Source organism: Parasteatoda tepidariorum, chromosome 1, assembly GCF_982258835.1.
Source record: "Parasteatoda tepidariorum strain Cologne lab strain chromosome 1, Ptep-v5.0, whole genome shotgun sequence".
In the NCBI taxonomy this organism is placed as follows: Eukaryota; Metazoa; Arthropoda; class Arachnida; order Araneae; family Theridiidae; genus Parasteatoda; species Parasteatoda tepidariorum.
Window position 1 is genome coordinate 21,301,932 of NC_141755.1, and position 22,543 is coordinate 21,324,474.

At 31.3% G+C, this 22,543-nt stretch overlaps 1 protein-coding gene across 2 annotated transcripts in view; it reads left to right on the forward strand.

The window, feature by feature from the left end:
* Positions 1 to 3,064: 3,064 nt before the first annotated feature.
* LOC107441018 (sodium- and chloride-dependent glycine transporter 2) overlaps positions 3,065 to 22,543 on the forward strand; it is a 29,531-nt gene continuing 10,052 nt past the window's right edge. The window contains exons 1-10 of one of the 2 annotated variants that reach the window (XM_021147542.4): positions 3,065 to 3,617; positions 6,203 to 6,372; positions 8,261 to 8,392; positions 11,281 to 11,453; positions 14,077 to 14,273; positions 15,768 to 15,900; positions 17,730 to 17,864; positions 18,903 to 19,006; positions 19,502 to 19,626; positions 21,921 to 22,033. In XM_021147542.4, the coding sequence (XP_021003201.3) occupies positions 6,246 to 6,372; positions 8,261 to 8,392; positions 11,281 to 11,453; positions 14,077 to 14,273; positions 15,768 to 15,900; positions 17,730 to 17,864; positions 18,903 to 19,006; positions 19,502 to 19,626; positions 21,921 to 22,033 (1,239 nt within the window). In that variant the 5' untranslated portion in view covers positions 3,065 to 3,617; positions 6,203 to 6,245. The remainder of the gene's footprint in view (positions 3,618 to 6,202; positions 6,373 to 8,260; positions 8,393 to 11,280; positions 11,454 to 14,076; positions 14,274 to 15,767; positions 15,901 to 17,729; positions 17,865 to 18,902; positions 19,007 to 19,501; positions 19,627 to 21,920; positions 22,034 to 22,543) is intronic. The other variant, XM_043039171.3, reaches the window with a different exon arrangement.

The window sequence follows — 22,543 nt, forward strand, 5'->3', positions numbered from 1 at the left end:
CTTATTCTAAAAAAAATTATTAATAAATAAATAATAATAGTATTTTATTTTATTTATAATTATTTTTATTTATTTATTATTATTTTTTATTTATTATTATTTTTTATTTATTTATTTATTTTGTAAGAAGAACGAAATAACTCTTTTAAAACAGCTCCTAAGTTCTGCTACCGCTACTCGCTGCCGGCGGTTAGTGTGGTTACGAAAATAAATCATTTCAAATATAAAATGTCTTGGGCCTGCTTTCGAACTTATGTCATTTTAAAGGGGAAAATAGAGTTAATGTAGGAGGCCTGGATAAATTTCCTTTGGAGATAATATCGCAATAATTTCTATTTGTAGTGGTAGAAAAATGATCCAAAAGAAAATAATTTTATAGCTTAGAGATTGAGATGAAATTTACGTGTTTAAGTTAGTCTTAAAGTGGTTGACTATAAATTATCTTTACCGATTATATCGCGCAGAATTCTGCTGATAGTGGTCATGAAATGATTGAAACTTACATAGTCATCGGACACGGAGCTTCAGTACAGTTCTAAGCATTCTAGCTAAACGGAAAGTGGTCGAAATTTAGATTGCAAGATTTCATCGATGCAAACACGAAAGCGGGTTAATTTTAGTTAAACGAAATTTAGTAAAATAAAAAAAGGATATCTTTATTGAAGTTAAGAATATTTATTTAGCTGGTAATAAATATTTTTAAAAATAAATATAATAAAATAATTTTTACATTCTTTTTCAAATTTATTAATAATTTTAGTGTTTTAAATAAAATGTACTAATAAATGTTTAATAACTGAATATTTTATTTGAATATACCTTCACTTAAATAATGCATTTTACTAAAGAAAAAAAAGAGAGAGAATTTAAGTAACAACACACTGCAAGTGAAAAGTTTACCCTACTAAGGAAGAAATTGAGATAAAGTTCGTAAAGAGTGTGTCAACCCAATTAAGTCATGGGTGCCAACTGTCCCACAAAAGGGAACTGTTATTAGGACTAGGGGCAGTAGTAATCGTCGGTCTGGGAAACATCCCTGAAGATAATCCGAAGACATGCCATCACAATTTTGATCCTCTGCAGAGGTTAAGCACCCCTGCTTAGGTAGCCTGATGACCTCTGCTCGAAGTTAAGTCAAGCAATTTACGGTAGAACAGTTTAACGAGGACCAATAGCGCACACCCACGGTCCCTTCGCAGACTGATCAAAGTGGTCTGCCACCCGCACACGAACCTCAGCCGCTGATGCTTAACTTCAGTGATCTGCTGGGAATTGTGTCTTAAAGATCGGAGTTGGGTTGGGAACAAGTTGACGCTTCTGAAGTATGGTATTCGACGGATGAAACTTCCTGCGATAAGTCTTGCGGTCAAAACCACTCATGTAGATATAATATAGCAGATATAGGATCGTATTTATTACTTTTCGCTATCTGTTAATTGATTAGACTGTATTCTTACTCAAATCAGTAAAGTGTTAAAATTTTAAAAATTTTTTTCCAGCTTACTTGGGATGAGAGATTAAAATCCCGGATTACAGCGCAAAAAACCACAACTTCGTACAAAAATTCATTAGATTAACAAGCAGCACTAGATTCATTCAGTTACGAAAGTAATTATCATCGAATTTACCACCAAGTTTTAGAGCCAAGAAGGAAGAAATAAAAATTACTTCTGTATGGCATCTTTTTTCCTGGTGACTACTAAAAAATTTGAATCTTTCATATAGTGAAATTTTCGTACGAATTTCAAGTAGGCAGCTAGAAACAAAAATTGTAGAGAAAATATTTTCCATCTTTTACCTAAAATCATCTGGATGCATGGCGCTTTAACAAGTTTTGAAACATGACGATTATTCAATTGTAGTACTAGAATCCGTCAGGAGTTTGATCAGGAGTTCGATTCTGAGTTACATCTGAAGTTCGGTTCTTGTATCTGCTGAATTTTGCTGTGACCCTCCAGTCAAAAATTAAGCTTGTATCTTCTTCCTTATGGCTCAGAACATTCACTAAACAAGAGTTTTGCTTAGCAATGACTTGTTTGTAATTGCAGAGATACTTTAGGGACTCCGCGTTACGATCCCGTGACTTTCTCTATCACCATTCCTAATCTTAGTTTTAGGCCTAACTTTATTCAATGATTACATTCATTCAGTTGTTCTTTATGCCATGTATTCTTTCGATAATCTTCTCTGCTTCTTTCTACTAAGCTCAAGACTCATTTACACAGCTATTAGGTCATATAACATTGATAAATGGGACCTTCGTGGTCGAGGGGCTTTGCCATTCCACCAGATACTGAAGTGTGTATGTAATGGATTCAAATGACGCCTCAACCCAGTATTTATCATGTGAAGTTCTATCCTTATTTGTGCTTTCTGTTCTTCTACTTTACTGGATTTTATGAAGCATTCTTGCTTATGTTCACACAAGCTCGCTTATGTGAATAAAATGAGTTTATTCATTTTATTTATTGTTACAGATACACATGCAGGCGACTTAGAGCTCAAAATACGTTCTCTGCACCCTAGTTCCACGGTGGACTGATCGTAAAAATGGTTTATTGTAAATCACTGAAGTTAAATATCACTGGCAGAGGACAGTGAGTGAGTGGGTGATCACTTCTATCAGCCTACGAAATGACAGAGGTTACGTACTATTGGTCCTCATTAAACAGTTCTACTGTGAAGTGCTCGACTTCGCGCACATGTTAGTCGTTGTTGTTGTTGTTACTTTGCGTCGCACTAGAGCTGCACAATGGGCTATTGGCGACGGTCTGGGAAACATCCCGGAGGATGATCCGAAGACATGCCATCACAATTTTGATCCTCTGCGGAAGGGATGGCACCCCCGCTTCGGTAGCCCGACGACCTGCGCGCGAAGTCGAGCACTTTACGGTAGCACAGTTTAACGAGGACCAATACCGCACACCCTCGGTCCCTACTCAGACTGATCCAAGTGATCACCCACCCGCACACTGACCGTAGCCAGTGATGCTTGACTTCGGTGATCTGCTGGGAACCGTGTCTTAACGATCAGTCCACTGCGGGACCCGCACATGTTAGAATTACTAATGGATTAGAATTTACCAATGGATATCATCCAAGAACTTCATTATAAATTGTAGAACTATGTTGCAGAATTGTGTCCCAAAATTGCTTAAAAGTCTGAACATTTACAATAACATTCAGAGCGCGTGTTTGTAAAATCAGAACTTAGGGATATTAATCTGAGTCTTTTTGTGATCGTTCTCCACTTACTGATCTGATAATAAGCTACTTCAATAAAGTGCTTTAGTTGGCGTATTCTGAGATTCTTCAGTGACTTTTGTGCAAGAACCTGCGACCTTCTTGATCGCATTTCGAAACCTTAGTCATTTACAAACTCTGCCTTAAATGCCAATCTTCTGTTGTTGCTGCAACACTATTGCAGCACCCTATTTTTGCTACCAGACTAACTTTATCATTACCATCCAAAGACAGCATTTATGCGCGTTTGTGGTTACTGTGTCAATGAAGTTGGTTTATGTTGATGAATGATTAGACAAATTCGTATCTGTTGTGAAGTTTTTGGCCCTGAAAATTTCCTACTGCGTATGTGCAATTTTTAGGATGAAGGGAACGTAATATGATTTTATTCATTCTACTTTTAGCTGTATATTTTGCATTTGAAATGTGTTTTATTTTATTAATCTTTTATATATATCTTAATGCTTGTTTTTCTTAAAATGTTGTGAAATTTAATAATTTTCCCGACGTTTTCCACTCTTATGTTTACATACTAATGCATTGATTAAAACCTAAATTAAATTTGATTTCTTTAGCAATAGATTGTTTCTATCCATTTTATGAAACTAGCAAAATTGCTAAAAATATGAAATAATTTAAGTTTTTTAATGCAAAATGTTCTTTTCTTATGATTAAATGATTGGAAAATGTCATTGAATTTCGTCATGTCAAAAAATAAGTAAATAATCATAGAAATCTTAATCTGTATTATACCGGCATTCGAGAACACATACATAGAATAAATTCAAAAATCTCAGTTACTTACCATTTTATAATTTCTTGACAATTGCAAAAATTAATTGTTACCTTTGTGGAAAAATAATTCCAGTAGAGATCCGTTTATAGCTAATATTGTTTGATAAAGAGCACCTTTAATTTTACAATCTTACATTAAGGTATCTTCTGAATCAAAAATGAACTTTCGATTTATTTATTACCAAGGCCAGCTTAACTTTTACAATAACCATGTATGCAAATAATAGAGCAGGGCAAAAATTGAGTAATCCATTAACTAATAATTCTGAAATGATCAAGGTTACATTACTTATTAACGCAAATATTACTCGCACTGGACAGTTTTTTTTATGCATCCTATTGGATTTTATTCATTCTAGCTCTGAAGGATTTATACCAGACAATTCATTTACTTTACATTAGCTATTCTTACGTAATGCTAGCCATAATTCCAGCCTTAAAAGTTAGGGTAAAATAGTCAGAATGAGCATAAATCATAATTCTTTTGTACTACTATTAAGTTCAAATTTTTTAAAATGAATTCTTGATATTTTCTTTTTACAGGTTTAAGTAAATTAATATTTTTGAAGACCATGATATCTTATAAATAACTTCTCATCGCTCAGTAATTTTGCCTTGAATATTAAAATGCTTATCGTAACATTTTAGAAAAAATTAAAGAGAAGAAACACCGTATTGCATATTTTTATTGATTGATGTCAGATGAATGAGACGGTTTGTTCAATTAATATCAAAACTTTTAAGTTTTTTTTTAATTAAAATGATTACTGTTTTAGCAAGTCTAACATTATCAGGTCTTATAGAAATATTTAATGACAGTCTTTAAATTGTCTCTAAATTAAATTGGCTGCTTTAGGTTACGTGGTTTTCCAACTCTCCCCATCTTCGTTACCATGGTTACGAAAATCTTGCTTTTCCGGTAGTACGTTTCAGTAGTAAAGATGATTACCGTGGGGTAAAAGCAAGAATTTCGTAAACACGGTAACAAAGAGGGGAAGTGTGGAGAGTGGAAAAATCATGCATACATGAGGCAACTTTTCTATTTACGAAGATTTTCATTTATTTTTGCATGTTTCAAATACTTTTTTGAACTGATATTAGAATTTTATTCTTTTCTGTGTAGTAATAGCTGAAAAAATAAGAAGTAACATCCTATTGCATAAACCACTACTCTTATTGCTGGAAATTTTTTATGTTATTCTTTTTCAAGTTTATTAAGTGTTTTTCAATAATTATGTACTTTTAAAATCCTTTTTTTAATACCTCAAATTAAATTCACGAGAGGAAAAAACACAGATATATGTGTGTTTCCTATTTAAAAATACTTTTTGAAGATAATATTATACCTTTCTAATTCTGAAATTAAGCAGAACGTAGCGAACTATCTTTTCATTTTTCAGTTTTTGTCTCTTGAAAAAGAGTTTCCTTAGGGGAGAATCCTACAAATTTCCTTGTTCTAAATGTGTTACTAAAATGAATATATATGTTACTGTGAAAGAGTGAAATCTGGAGAATGTGGACAATCACATAGAATACTCGAAATACTGTTGTGTCCATTTTTATACTAATTTATTAATTGATATTTTAATTGTTGGTAATACCGGGCTAATGTAAATATCAAACAGTCGCACTTAACCTTAAAAAAATTTTAGGGGAGACCGGACAAGTTTATACCGGGTTAAATTAGGAAAAATATCAGTGTAGAGAATACCGAGCAATGAAACTTAACTTTCAAAAAAAGCATCAGTTTAGGGAGTACCAGGGAAGTGTACACCGGGCAAAGATTTTTAATCTTAATAAACATAGTGATATAGAATACTTGGTATTGTTGCCACACCTGTCCAGTGTTCTAAACACTGATATTTTCCCTAATCTACCCCAACTACATCAACAACCTAATCTACCCTAATCGGATATTAAATTATCAGATAAATATTTAAATATCTAATAAATATTTAAAATCTATGAATAAATTAAGATTCAAATCAGCTGCAGCATATATTGTCAACGTAGCAACGTGGTTGTTGACATTCACAGATGAAAGTAAAGTCACCAATTTCGATCTTTCACAGTGAACGTATACATGAATTTTTGCTAAATAAAGTTCTATAAATAGAAAAATTCTATGCCTAAAAAATTTCTCGAATATATAAAAATCAAATAGGTCCTTCGCTGTTCTCTGATGGACGCTACTATAAGTTCTGAAAATGAAGGATGAATTACGAAGAGGTCAATGGGCTAACAAAGCAGAATTTCTACTATCCCTCATTGGCCTAGCTGTGGGTATTGGGAATATATGGAGATTTCCATACCGTGCATACCAGAATGGTGGAGGTAAGATCTCAGAAATCATATGGTTTCATTCAACCTTTTATTTTTCAATCGAAACTTTTGAATAATACATCAGTATACATCTGTTTCTTTTTGTTTAAGTTCATGTATAATAAGGTGAAGACGACTTGACAATCCACTTCGAGGAATACTTAAATGTTCTTGAATTTCACAGAAAACATAATATTTTTAAATATACAATAAAATATTTTTAAAAAAATGCTTATGTTTTTTTTTTAAGTTACAGCCAAAAAGCATCATGCTAAAATTAACATGAAAACGTCCTACTCGTCTTTAAATAATTTTTGCAAAAAAAATAAATAAATAAATTACATAGTCATTTACGTGTTTTCAAATGCTAAATATTTTATAATATTTCAAAACTGCTAAGTAAATAAAATTAAGTTTGATGAAGATGTTTCAGGCTCTGATATTAGTTACCAATTTTTTTAAAAGCTTTTTTCCACATAAAAATTAATATTTTCCATAAATACATGGGTGTCCTCAAATCGTAAAATGTTTTGAGGACGCTCCGCTGATTTGTTCTCAAATCATTTGGATTATAAATCTAGTCATCTGAAAGTATAATAAAACTCTATATACTTTTAAATATTCCATAACATTAATATTAAAAGCTGTTTTTGATTTTTTCAAACTTATAAATCGTTACTGTAATGCAGTTTGTTATTTAAACAGTACTTTTAAATGCCATGTTTTACTGAAATATAATGAAAAAAAAACGTTCCTTTCTTGAGTATAAATTGAGTATTTATGGAATTCTTTACTAAATTCAAATTTTTGTTTTTTGAACTAAGAAGCTAAGTTTCAAATCATTTATATGGGCAGTGATATGCATTACTAGACTAAACGCATTTTTGAGGCTGCAAAACTTGTTGCAAGAAATGATAGAAACTTGAAGAAAAAAATAACGTTGAATAAATGTTTTCTAAACAGTTTTTCAGGCCACAAAAAGTTTAATTGAATAATATTATTAAAAATCTTAGTCATTTAAATTCTTTTCGCGTTAGATCTCAGCAATGCCTGAAAATCTGAAGTCTGCTCTAGATTTAGTTGTGTTTAATGACTTTCAATTGGCATACAGTGCACAAAATATATATAAAAAAAAACTGAATAACTTTTGAACTAATTATTAGATTTTTACTCGCATGAGATGCAATGTTAATGGTTCAAGGGACCAACCTTAAATTTTATGATTAATTAATTATGTAAATAGCATTTTTAAAATCACGTTGTATTATCACATTTTTATTTACAGAATGTAAGAGAGTTTGGATTCTTGAACCAAATAATGTAGGGATCCCGCTGTCTGTAAATTATAGTTCAAGTAGTTTAGTTAGGAGAGAGATCGAAAGTTTGGATCCTTTCATGTTGATATTTCTTTTTTGTGTATTTCGCCTTATTTTTAAAAACTATTTAGAAACTTTTCAACGCAAATTCTCTAACACCTCCATAACATATTTCAAATTTAAAGCATAGAAAAAGTGAGTTCAGGCAAACCTAAAGTAAGCCATGAAGTCTCAATTGCTAACAAAATAAATTTCGAAATGCAGAGAACTTTCGAATGGCGTAATCCCAAGTTATCTTCTCATAACTGCTTTATATTTTAAAATTTTTGAAAATTTTTTGCAGTAAGGCTTAGTCCAAGATTGCCTGAACTCATTTTTTTATACTTTAAATTTTAAATTACTTTTGGAGGTGTGAAAGAATTTGCGGTGATAAGTTTCTCTCGTAGTATAGAGTCCTCTTAAGCGAACCAATACATTTTTGCTAGGTTACAGAAAACTTGTTCATTAACCATGGATATTCTGTACATTTAAAACAACTTAAGGTTACTGAATTATTAACTTATATTTATTTTCTTCGCATAAAGGTGCTTATATGCTTGCATATATTGTGATGCTGCTATTAGTAGGGAAACCTTTGTTCTTCGCTGAGCTTGCTTTAGGACAGTTTGCCAGTCTTGGTACTGTTAAGGTCTGGCGTTGTCTTCCAATCGCTAAAGGTACCTTTTCTCTTTTTTTCCCATTAAATACAATAAGTATAATTAAGTGTAAAAGGTTAAGAATTTTTAGATCATTTTTGAAATTTTCTGTGCATATTTAGTTATTTTTTTACATTGAATTTGGTGCAGCATAGTGGTTCTTCTGCAATTATACCAAGCAATTGGGAAATGATTGTCCACTCGACTTTGTGGGAGTTGAATGTTTATTTATTTATCAAATGTTAGTAGTTTATCGACAGCTGGGCCATTAGACTACGGAATTTCCAATACTTTTTTTGTTCGACTAGAGAAAGCAGATCGTGCAGGGCACTCTCGCAAATGCAAAGCAGTCATATCCTGATGGCCAGTCGTACTAAAAGAAAATTCAAGAGAGTCAACAAGGTTTAAACGAAAAGGTCTAGCCGCACGAGGTGAGTCAGCAACACAAAATGTGGTTAAGAGAAGAGTACATTCGAAGGTTTTCCACTGGAAAAAATTCGAATAATTTCCAATTTACCTGAATGAAATCCCAGAAGATTCCTGTAGAACATTTTCTTGGCAAGGTGGGCAGCCTTCTGATTTTTCTGAAAGACGGTTGGGTGGGAATCAAATGAAAGAACACTTTATTAAGAAGCTTCTTATGGGAGTATGATATATTAGCTGAGATTAACAAGTATGGAGTAAGTAGGTGCATTGAAATATATTCTATGAAAAGTATTTAACAAAATGTCGAATGAGTAGGATGCTTGATATTTTTAAAGTTTTATTTTTATCGCAATATTTTTTTCGTTTTCTGTTTGCTTTAATTTTAATTGAGGAATGAGAATTTTTGAGTGATGTTTATTTCACATGAAATATTGTTCAATTTAAAAAAAAGGGGATGGATATCTGGCTAAATATACAAAAAAGCTGAAAGTTTGTTCTAGGATTTCTGAAAATGCTTCATAATTACATAATAAATTTTGCGTAATAAAATTTTTTATTAGCGTTAGATATTTCATCTTATCTGGCAATGAATTAATTCAATTTAATGACAAACCATTTCAAGGAGAAAAAAAAGCCTTTAAATAATTACGCTCTAGATTTAAGATCTGTTATTAGAAATGTTTTACTTTCAAATTTAATTTCATGAGATTTAATACTTTTAAATTTTTTAGGATTAGTAGTTTTTAAATTACATATATATATGTACAGTACGCGAAATAAAAAGTAGTCCACCCTGAATAACTTTTAATCAAATCGGATCTTCACTTTCTAGGACTCAATCTCACTGGTTTGAAGAGGTAACTCTCAAATTGACTAATTAATAAATATTAATTATTAAGTTACGTTATCAGACATAAAGACATACTTTCTCTGAATCATACCTTTTTGCGACGGATTTGTATTTCTGATCCACAAAATATAAGGGGTAGCCGTAATCTGGGAAATATGAACCCAAAAGTTTGATTAGGAGAGGAATCTAGTTTGTAGGGATCCAAAGTTTTAAATTTTTTGCGTATTTCACTATATCTTAAGAACTTTTTAAACGAATTTTAAAAAAATGCGCACAATTAAAAAATTCGATTATCCACAGATTATTCCATGCAAAAAATAACTTTTAATAAGTGTTATCTATTTTTTTATTATTTTATATAATAGTCGAAAAAATCTTGAATTGTAAGTTATTAAAATTTTTACATTATTTTAAAGAATATAATTTTACATGACAAAATACAAAATTTGTGCAAAATTGGTCGAGTAGTTCCTGAGAAATTTAAAAATACGATTTTATTTTTAAAAAATTAGATTCCTCAGGAACTATTCGACCAATTTCGCTCAAATTTTGTATTTTACCATCTGGAATTACGTTCTTAAAAATGATAAAAGAAATTGTACACATTACAAGTAAATTTTTTTACTTACATTTAAATTAAATAATAAAAATGTATTAAAAGTTATATTTTGCAAAGAATTATCTTTGGGTAACCGAATTTTATAATTGTGTGTAAAATTTTTTTAATATTCTTAAAAAATTCTTGAGATATACGTAAAAAGTCAAATTAACATTAAGGGGTCAAAACTTTGGACCGCTCTCCTAATCAATCTATTGGGACTGTATTTCTCAGATTACGGCTAAGCCGATATTTTGGGTGTCAGATATCCGAATTCAACAAAAAAAAATGACGTTTATTCAAAGAAAGTATGTTTTTGTGTCTGATTTCGTAACTTAAAATATAGTCTGCGCTAATTAATTAGCATATTTGAGGTACCCCTCGAACCATTGAAATTGAGTCCTACAACGTAACAATCCGATTAATTGATCAAAAGTTATTTAGGTGGTCCATTTATTTATTTTTTTCGCTCACTATACATTATAGAATAATTTAAGCAGCCAAAGAATAAAATTACTCTTTAACATATCGTATAAAATTGATATCATAATTTAATACAATTGAATTATTAAGTACAAATATTTTATTCTTTTAAATTGACAAGTCTGTTTTTCAGAATTTATTCAATGTGATTATAAATAAATCCATTCTAAATTGTTCTAAAAAGTGCTAGCTTAAATAGAATTATACTTATTTAATTACTTATATTTTGATCATTTAATTGCATAAAGAACGTGTAAGCTGCGAGTTATTTAAATTTTAAATGCATATTGTACTTTTTGCAACATTATCATCAGACATTGTAGCGGAAAATATGGGTCTTGGATCCAGTGCAATAAACATTGCATGCATTGCACAACCGTTTACTGATTGCATAATAATTTAGAAATTAAGCATGACAAATTATTTATTAAACATTAGTGTAGAAATAAATGTCGGTGCAATTTTTTGTATGAATTTTTTTACTTTATTTATATTATTCAACATTCTGAATTTGCTTTGAATACTGGATAAGTTTAATTTTTATTTTGGTAGGTGTTGGCATCGCAATGGCTATTGTTTCAGTTGTGATTGCAATTTATTTCAACGTTGTTATGTCTTACACCTTGTATTACATGGCCCAATCACTGCGTTCCGATGTCCCTTGGAAAACTTGCAGCAGTTGGTGGGGGGCAGATTACAACTGCTATGTTCGCCAAAGTAATCAGGTAGAAAAAATTTTAATAATCTTTGGATTTTATATTTTTTTAGCTTCTTATATTTTTAGATCTGTTAATACTTGTAACAGAGAAAGGTGTTATGTCAATATGTGTATTCTGTTGGCATTCGGAAACTATAGAAATGACGTCACTGGAACATTTCTTACCCTACCTTTGGTGCAAAGCTCGTGTGTTAATGCAGTAAATAGTAGAGTATTTTTCGTTCATGCAGTTGATGAAATGAGATAGAAATTATATATTTATAAAAAGACCTTTATTCGCAATTATAGCTGCATTGATATGGACTCGAAATATTATTTCTTCGATTTCATTGTAAAGAAGACTATAGTGAAAGATATCCCCATCATATAAAGGTAGTTGCGAAAAATATTCTTTTCACCATAAAAATTAACGCAACTAGAATGAGTCAACAGAAAGAAACGAATACATACTTAAGTAAAACGCTGATGTAAGTAAGTGATTAAAATAATCAAAACAAACTGATCATTTACTGCAGGAAAAATAAGAAATTTTTTGGCTACCTCTAGCGCAAACGCGGGATGGCGTTCCGGTCATTAAAGCATAGCCAACTAAAAAGGGCCCCTTCTAGTTGGTCATGATTAAAGCATGCAAGTCTCTGACCTGCGGTATCTCTTAAATGTTAAATTGACCAAGCTTAAAGGCTAAACCTCGATGGCTCAGGGGATAGAGCGTTCGCCTTCCAATGAGGCGAAACGTGTTCGAATCCCAGTCGATACGAATTCCGCGTCCGGCTTGCACCGATCACAGTGCTGACGTGAAATATCCGCAGTAGTAGACGGATAATGGGTTAGAGTCCCCTTGCCGTCAGGTTAACCGTGGGAGGTTCTCGTGGTCTTCCTCTCCATGTTACGCAAATGCGGGTTAGCTCCGTCAAAAAGTCCTCCACGAAGGCAAATTTCACCCATTACTCTATCCAGGAGTTCCCTTGTCTTCTGGATTGGGTTCAAAATTACAAGGCTACGGAATTGAACATTAGTAGTCGTAAACCCATAAAATTGGGTCGGCTGTTCAACGACAGTTATAAAACTTAAAGGCTATCCAGTTGTTACAAATCTAGGGGTCGAGCAAGTCAGATGAAGGTGGTAATGTCTGGTTGAGGCATTCTTATCTCCATCTGAGCATTGCTTGTTGAAAAATGGTTCCTGGGGTCTGTACTATAAGTGGCTGAAGGATGTTACAGGCGTATCACTGGTCTGTCATGGTGCCGTTGGTCAATATTAGGGGTGGTAGCGTGTCGTCTGCGTTGGCACACCAGCTCTAGAAGCAGTGTTCTGATGTACAGCGAAGGCAGGATTGACACTCATCCATCGTTGCCCCCGCTTGGAGTTGTGTCGACTGGATTGCACAGCAACCGAATGAAACTGGTTCGGTTTCAATGATGAATCCTCATTTAACTTGGGCAGTGATGGCCATCGTATACGAGAGTGTAAGGAACCGAAGTGAACACCTCCATGATTTATGTTGTACTCTAACTGAGCGTTGTAGAGCAGCAAACCGCTTCTATAGCTAGTGTGATGATAAAGGGCGCCATCGGATGTGACATACGATCAAACCTAATATTGATCCAAGGAGCTATAACAGCTCAGTTGTAAGTTATGTTAATAAGAAAAATAAAATTCATTTTCAGAAACTGATTTTCAAATTATTAATTTTTTCGTTAGCATTTTCTTATATTTCAGAATTTATTTTTCATTTTAAGTACTTTTTCTGTAGAATGTTGATTTTGAGAAAGTTTCTTTACGGCTAACATTCATTACATAAAAAGTTAATTATAGAATTCTTTAAAATTTTGGATAATGTTAGCGATGTTTTGAAGTAAAAGATAAGGTCTAATTGTGAATTAGTTATTTTTTATCAAGTTTTAAGTAAGAATATTTGCAATCTTTCTTTAAAAATTCGATATTAAACAACGTATTTAACTTTCATTCATTGTTTTCTTTTTTCTTTTTTAAAGATTTTAGTTCAAATTACAGGTAATAGAAATGAAACCCATTGCTCTAGAAATGAAATTTATGTATTCAATGGGTTTTAAAGTTGTTAACAAAATATGAAAAATTTGTCAAATTTGCCCTTATTTGGAAAAAAAAAATTTTAAATTTTTAAACTTGACTTTAAATTTACAATTTTATGACCCCTGCTTTCCAAACGTAAAATTTAAATTTTAATGGAGCTTTTTTCTAAAAAAAGAAAAATGTGTCGAAACCAGTCGGATGCCTTTAATTTATTAAATCGCTGACTCTAATCGATTACATTATTCTTAAATTACAATTTTAATGCTCCTAGTTCTTAATTCATGAGAATTTGATTATTAGATCATTGAAAAATAGTTTCAACTTTCTGTTTGTTATACAATAACGGACTATAGTTAATTCCGCTATGAGAGTAAAATTTAATAATTAAAAAGAAAGAGGATAAAAAAAAATGTATTTCGAAACTTATATTACATGAATTCGATTAATGTCTTAAAATCAAAACGAACATTTTAGTCACATGCTATTTTTTTAAATCACTTTTGTATCATACAACATAGTCTTTAATTTAATAGTCTTTATTTAATAGTATTTTTCATAGTTTTTAATTTAATTTTCAGACTCTGTGTCGAGAGGTGACTAAAAACTTGGTTTCAAAATACCTACAATTAGACACTATTCCAGAAGTACCAGAAGATATTCAGGCCGTAAATATCACATGGAAAGAAAACACAATAGCGATATCGTTGAAAGAATACAACAACGCTTTCGCCAACTGCAACAATAAAACCCAAACAGCATCTGAGCAATTCTGGGAGTAAGTTACGCATATAGTTATTTTTATTATTTACATTTTCTTTGCACTTACAGCCCCCCCCCCCACCAAAAAAAAAGATTCTCTGTGGTTTTAACAACAGCTTCAATGTGTTTGATCTCGATAATGATTCTCATTTAAGTATTAACTTATGCAGAATCATATACAGATTTAAATAACTTCGTTTTATAAATTTTTTTAATTAATTTAGGGTACTCTCTATAGCTCAATATCTAGTTTGAAAAGTACTTTTTTAACTATAAAGATCCAAGTTTACAGCCTAAAGCACATGCTGGGTAAACTGGTAATAGGGACGAAGTTAAGCGTGCAATTCTTTCGAAAAGTTACGTCTTGAAACTTTTGCCACTGGTAAAGTCTGTATTTTTATATTTCATTTATTATTTACCGTTTTTCTCTTTTTCGGTGTTTATACACATGTATTTAAAAAAAAAAAAAAAGGTAACTGGTGTTTAAACATTTTTGCCGATTACTAACTTAGTCACTTTTGGTAGTATGCTTAACATATTTTATTTTTATCTTAAAAATTAATAATAGAATTAAAAAATATGGATGGTGACTGAATGTAAATAATTGGTGATTGAAAAGGGCTATAGATGGCGTAGAGCAGAACTCTTTACCTATGGCAACACTTCGCATGCTTTCACCATTAGCATGGGGAGAGTCATAGGAGAAGGAAGTACGTCAATTTCTCTCTTGATTTTCAAATAGATTAAAAACTTTCAAGTTAGGAAACTATACGGAACTGAAAACTACATAGAACATAGCTCTAAAAGAAAGCGTTTTGAAAGTTTTAAAAAATATTTGAGGCAATTAAATACGAAAAATATTAAGAAGGGGGAAAATATCGTAGAACATTCCTATAGAGAAAAAAAAGAGGAGAGGGAAAGGGGTAGGGTCAAAAGCATGGAACCGGTCTTCTCCCTAGAAGGCGTATTCGAGCGTTGCGGTCGCGAATAACAAGCCTCCTAAAACCAGGAGAATTTTAGAAAACTTCAGGTGCATCCCTCAGCTTATATGCTTACGAGGCAATGTAATGAACAGACTTAATATTCTAGGAAGTTTTATTATTGCGATTTGTGTTTAAGTTAACACGAAATTTTCATAAGAGTTTTCGGTAATTTATAAATTCTAACAGGTCGTGAACATAAAGGAAACTTCGCAAAATTCAAATCACAGCATAAAAAAAAATGTAAGGTTACAGCCATGTTTTGATTGTTATCCCTAATTAGGCTATATTTATGTAAAACAGCACAGTTTGTTATTTTTTGGGTAGCATCATAGAAAGCTTCCGAATTCATTTGTTGTTTGTTTCGTCATCTTTCGAAAATTCAACAAAAAAAAAATTCAATTTAACATTTTTAGATCATTTTATTTTCGATCGTAGATCCACTTATATAAATGTATGTATTCCGAAAATATTTACGGGCAGTTTTATATTTTATCCTGAGTGCTTAATAAAGAATAAATTCCTTTCAGAAAATATGTTCTTCATATATCATCTGGTTTAGGAGAGTTAGGTTCCATCAAATGGGATTTAGCACTCTCTCTCTTTGTATGCTGGGTCATAGTTTACTTTGGTTTGGTGCGTGGTGTTAAATCATCCGGTAAGGTAAGTTATTTAAGTAAATTAAAAAAGCAATAATTACGTTTGTCTAAATAAAAAGAATTTATATCTAAGGTGTTTAACTTTCAATGGTGAATGTACAATTATAAAGTGCTAATTTTAATAATCATATTTTACGGTTAGAGCAAAATATCTTAATTTTAATTTATTACGGTTCTCATAAGCCTGAATACAAGTGTTTAATTACAAGAATAATTTAGCTAGAAACCATATTTACCTCAGTCATGAAAAAAGAGTAAAAACGTGATTTATTGTGGACGTAATATTTAAATTTTTTTCTAGACATTTTTTTTTTAATTTACAGGATGCCTAAAAAATGATCGAAAATGTAACGATTTGTTGAAAGAAAAACGGAAGTAAATCTATAGTATGCCGTGTTTTGCTCAAGAAACATACTTTTTTTTGTCACCAAGTTTCAAAATTTGTTGTAATATTTGTTATAACATTTGACAACGGGAAGAGCTTCTGATTGTAACAACTGACAATAAAATTAATAGACTAAAAAATGTTTTCCCTGCCATTTCAACAGAAATGTTTTCTCGTACGTCTTGACTTGATTTTCAGACTGCGCCATTTTGTTTCTACAAATATTGATTGATTTGAAAACATTATCTGATAGTTTTTCTTATTTGTGAGCAATTATGAAACACTGCAAACCTTGCATGCTTATCTCCTTCAGTTTTCCTTTGATTACTCTTACAAACTATTTTACAAAAATTGAAAATCAATTGAGTATTTAAGAATACGCATTATTTATCTATTTTGACTAGAAATGAAATAGAACATATGTTCGAGAGGACGTATACGGAAATATTTATAATTGTTAACGAATAATATATAAGTACAACTTCAAAAAATTAGAAAAAAATACGTACATTTTAAATCACTATTATTAAGGTCTAAAAATTGGAAAAAAGTTTTTTAGTGAAAATTAACTTCATTTGCTTAGTTTTATACAAAAAGCAGCATAACCGTATTACATGTTCCAAAGTTTTCCATCGATAGTTTTTGAAAATTAAAGTGATGACTTCATACCTCCACCGAAATAAACTTCCAAAGGTGCAAATTATTTTAAACATAAAATTTTATTTTTGTAGTAATTGCTTCGGTACCTCCTGACTTTTGATAATTTTCTTAAATAAAATAATCATCACGAAATTGCTTCAAAAGATATGAAAGTTATATTATAATTTTTTTTTTAACTTTAAGTATTGCGCAGTTTAACCGAAACAAGTTCTAAATTCAATCTAATCGGATTTTATTTAGAGAAAAAATTTGGAGCTCCGGGATGGCAAGTATGAGCGCGGTTTTTTATACCCTCTGATTTAAACTTTAAATACGTAAGGCCATATATTTTTTAATTTCCTGTATGAGATAAGTCAGTTTGAGTATCTGACTACACTGACTACATTGCTAGAACAAAATTGTTCGGATTATGGGTTAGAATTTTTTTTACCGTGGGTAGTTTTCTTCCCCATTAACGCAGTTCCATTGAATAATTTCTCATGTAGAATGCTTCCTTTTTATTTTGGATTGTTTTCAAAACTATAAAGTTACGGATTTTGACCACAATTTAATTTAACGATAAACATTAACCGAAAATGGGTCGGCTGCTCAATGGTAGATCTGAATTGTGTCTCAACGTCGTGAGAAAAAAAAACAAGTAATGCTGTCGAAAATAGGACAGAAATCAGATGGATTTAATAAAATTTCTCTCTTACTATTTTTACGTGATCTTCAATGAAGAAATTTAAAAATTTGCATATATTCTATAACGGTTCATTCACATTCATATTTTGACTTGTTACTTTCAGGTTGTTTACTTTACGGCGACTTTTCCCTATGTCATACTCATTATGATGGTTGCTTATGGCTGTTCTTTGCCAGGTGCAATGGAGGGTTTGAAATATCTATTTGTTCCAGATTGGAATAAGCTTTTTCACATTCAGGTACTTCTTAAATGTTTATATATGTTGCTTTTTAAGATTATGAAGTAGCACCTTTTCTAAGACGTACATGGAGGAAAGAAGTTCACTTTGTTTAAAAGAAAAAGAAAATATTTTAAAATACCCAGTCATACAGAATGTCTTAAAATTATGTCTCCAATTTTGATGAACCTTATATAAATTATATCATTTCTGTTGCTAGCATAATGACTTACAAGTTTAAATTTTTTTTAACCAGATCTCGCTGCTGATTGTAAAACCAATATTTTAAAAATAACGATCATTTGCAATAAATATGTGGCACAGTCTGAAGGAAAATGTAAAGCGCCTGTGACAATATATTACAATTGCAATAGTTTTACGTTCAGCAGAAGGCGTTGTTTTGTTTTTTCAATTTACAATCAGCAGCGCCATCTGTTGCCAAACTATGCAAATAATTTTGTAATTTACTACTAATAAAATCTTAGTTTTCTAAGCAAACGCAGCAAATTGTATATCTCTATCTCCTTCCGTTCTTTTTTTAAAACGTTTATGAAAAATATTGTTTGTTACATTTGAGACTCCTAGCAGCTACAAAGAGTTACTTTTATTAAAAAAATTCTTACGTTGCAATCCGAGTCTTCTTTAGTAAATCAACAGTTTACAAACACTTTCGAGTGCAGTTTCTGTGCTATTCGCGATTAAATAACATGTCTGAGAAAGTTCAACTGTGATAATGTGTGTTGCGAAACTAGATCCCAGTACTATGCAGGGCCAAGATGCAGATTCACCCCTCGAATTACTGTGAATCCTGAATACTAATAGCAAATATTACATGCCATTAGATTTTTTTAAAAATATTTTTCTTTAAACCTAGGGTTTATTTTATGTATGTGTCGATCTATACGGGTTCGACGAACATAATTTTTTTTTTGTAAGAGCTTAAATAATATTAATCTGTTCTGAAGAACTCAATTTGATTACATGAGATTGGAAGAAGCTATAGTTTGATGTTTAAACATAGAGTGACTATGCCTAACAAAAGCAATGAATTTTATTTAGGTGTGGCGGACAGCAGCTGAACAATTGTTGTACTCTCTTTCTATAGGTTCTGGTTGCCTGATTATGCAAGCAAGCTACAACGCATTTGATAACAATATATACAGGTACACATAATTTTTCTTTATTATAACATAAAATTAACTATTATAGATTATTAATTGTATACAGGGTGTTCTGTAAAAAATTATTAGAAAATTAACAATTATTAGCAAACATAAAACTAACTCAATTTAGATAAATAAAAGAATGGGTACAAATGTGCAAGAACAGTCAATCCAGTCATGTACTTTTTATGATGCGCCTTATCTCCTCTCTAGGTTTGTAACATCCGTACTGATTCTCCCTGGATATATAAAATCAATTTGGATATTTTGGATATATAGAATCAATCATAAAGCTGAAATTTCTGTTCAAAGAATTTCACACTGTTTTTGGATTTTTAAAACAGTTTCAGGGAAGGAATTTCGACGCATTCATTTCTCCCTTACTTTTCTTTCGACTTATTAGGTGTCGTAAGATCAAAAAAGGTTGACAGACACAGTCATTTAGCTTCCTAAATCAAAATGATGAATTGATTTTCCGTTTTTTTCCTTCCTCAGAGATGCCATGTTTGTTAGCTTACTGGATTTTATTACTAGTCTGCTTGGAGGAGTGACAATTTTTTCTGTGCTTGGTAACTTGGCGACGGAAATGAATATTGATATTAGCATTGTAGTCAAAGGAGGTAAGATTTTTGCTTGAATATTTTGGGTATAAATTATAGTGGGGGGCGATTTTTTTTTGTAGCATGGGACTCAGATTTTAGATACTTTCATATCGCTAATTTCAAATCTGTGATCGGTTCCTTTCTCCACACTAGATTTTTTTAAACTAACATGTTTCAGACTAATTTTTTTTTGTTTTTTTTTTGAAATGTCATTGTAGGTGGCTACGGAAGTTTACCCTATTATGACTTGCTCAGAAGCACACAAAAGAAACAGTTAATAATAGGGTAGAGCACCCGTGGTATGACACTTTTGGGCATGGGTTTTTCACATACCAGGACTCAATCTTAATGTCTCGAGGGCTTCATCTTAAATATGCTAATTTATTAATGTAGACGATATTTAATTTTTTTTATTACTTTTAATAAAATAATGTATATTAAAATTTCATTTTGCATGGAATTATCTTTGAGCAAAAGAATTCTTTAATTCGCTTAAAAAGTTCTCGAGATATGGCGACATACGCAAAAGAAAGATTAATATTAAGGAGTCTAAACTTACAACCATTAAGATTGAACACTGGTACGTGAGAATTGAATAAAAAGTTATTGAGGGTGCTATGTTTTTATAAATTTGTTTGCTGTGAATGTATTTTCCTATATGATTTTCACATTTGATAACAATTATTGAATGAGATAGCTTCTTTCTAGAGCATAGACAAATACATGCCTCTTCTCCCCTCCCCCCTTTGCTTAAAGACAGTTTATGAAGAAAAAAAAATCACTCGTCTTAATATTTTCAGAGCGTTTTAAATACCTATATTTCTCTCTTTCAATATAGAAGCACACAACCGCAGGCATTAAGAGTATCTTCAAACGAAAGTGAATCTGCATCTTCCAATTTTTCTTCAAGGTAAAAATAAAAGAAGGGAACAATTAACTATAGCACATGGAAATATATTTTCTAGAACTGGGCATATTTTCAAAAAAATGTTTTATAACCGTCGTTGAACAACCGACCCAATTTTAGGTTTACGACTACTAATGTTCAACTCCGTAGCCGTGTAAGTTTGAACCCAACCCAGAAGACAAGAGAACTCCTGGATCAAGTATTGAGACAAATTTTTCTTTCGTGGAGGACTTTTTGATGGAACTAATTCGCTTTTGCATTACATGAAGAGGGAAATCTCCCACGGTTAGCCTGACGGCAAGGGGACTCTAACCCATGATCTGTCTACCACTGAGGATATTTTTACGTCAGCACTGTGGTCGGTGCGAGCCGGGTGCGGAATTCGCCATCGCTGGGATTCGAACTCGGATCACTTCATTAGAACGCGAATGCTCCTGAGTCATCATGGCTCTTTCAAAAAAATTTTTCAGATGCAATTGTAAATAGAAAAGCTCCTGTTGTGAAATTAAAAAATCCACGTTCGCTTCATTCAATCAAGGTTTCTAGGAAAATTCATTAAAACTTAAATAAGGAATGAAAAACAATATTCAAACTAAGTTTTTGCCACATAAGTATATCAATTTTGCTCCTTATAGTCCTATGTAATAATCTCTTCCTTCTACCATTTGGTGAAATAATATTAGAAAATTAAATTTTTTTTTTAATTAGGAGTATCATTAATGTTAATAGCTTTTTTAAATTTTAAGTTCAATTAACCATGTTTATTTGTTTGAGACAAACAGCAATTTATTTTTATTTATTAGATATATTTTTATTTTTTCAAAGTAAAGTTTCTCCCACAAATACCCACTGTGTTCCAGAGGGTCATAGAGTTCAAATTTCATGACCAGAGGCATGATGGAGGTAATTTGGTCAGCACTGCACTCCAACCGGTTTTATTTCCTAGACAAGCTAGAACCCATCGATTTGCTTCAAACCACCACTGGGAATCGAACCCCCCAGTTCTTTACAAGTACAGTACCTTAACTACAGACCTAATTATTTTTTTTTCTCTTCTTAATAACTCCAAATTTTCAATTTGGATAAAATTATGAATTTTTAATGGTCACTCGAGCGTATTCAACGGATCTTTTACAAAATAAAAACCCACAACTGTAAGAACTCAGATAAATTTTTTGTCATAAAAAGTAAAATATATTTTTTACTTTATTAAATTGTATTGTAAAACATAATTTAGGTTATTTAAATCATATTTAAAGATTTCAAATATATATTAATGTCCTTAAAATTGAAGAATTTGGAAAATTGGAATTGGTTATTAAAAATTGGAGAATGTTTCAACTAATCATTATTACGATATTTATAATATTCATCACTAATTTACGAGTTGTAATGGTTTACACAGGACAGGGCTTAGCCTTCACCACCTATCCAGAAGCATTAGCAAGGCTTCCCGTACCTCAACTGTGGTCTGTGTCATTTTTCTTCATGCTATTCTTGTTAGCTATAGATAGTCAAGTAAGTACAGCATGTATTGTTTTTAGAGTGGCCAGAACCTATTAAAACTTTAAAATAATTTGGCATATTGTGTTTAATTGAATAGTCAATTTATAAGAGTAGATATGGTTTCTGCAAAGTAAACTTGCAATTATAAAAATCAATTTGCAGTGATAGAGCAATTAATATGTTAGGGTAGGTATTCTATCGGCGGCATAAACTAGTGCATTCTGGGAAGAAATTTTTTTTTTTTAGATAGAAAGTAAAATAAATCATAATTCTGAAAAAAGTCATTTATCATTTAAATTTATTGTTCTAGTGAACTGTTAATTGAATTATTCCGAAGTATACAAAAAAATCGCTGCAATATAGCTTATTTTTAATGAAGTCTCCTTTTTTTTTTCGAAAGGTGTAAGGTTGAACTAGCATTAGCTGCAATTTTTAAACTAGAAGAAAGGAAAAGCAAAATTTTTCCACTATCCATGTTACATTAATATTTTTTTAAATATACTAACATTTGTATAAATGGTG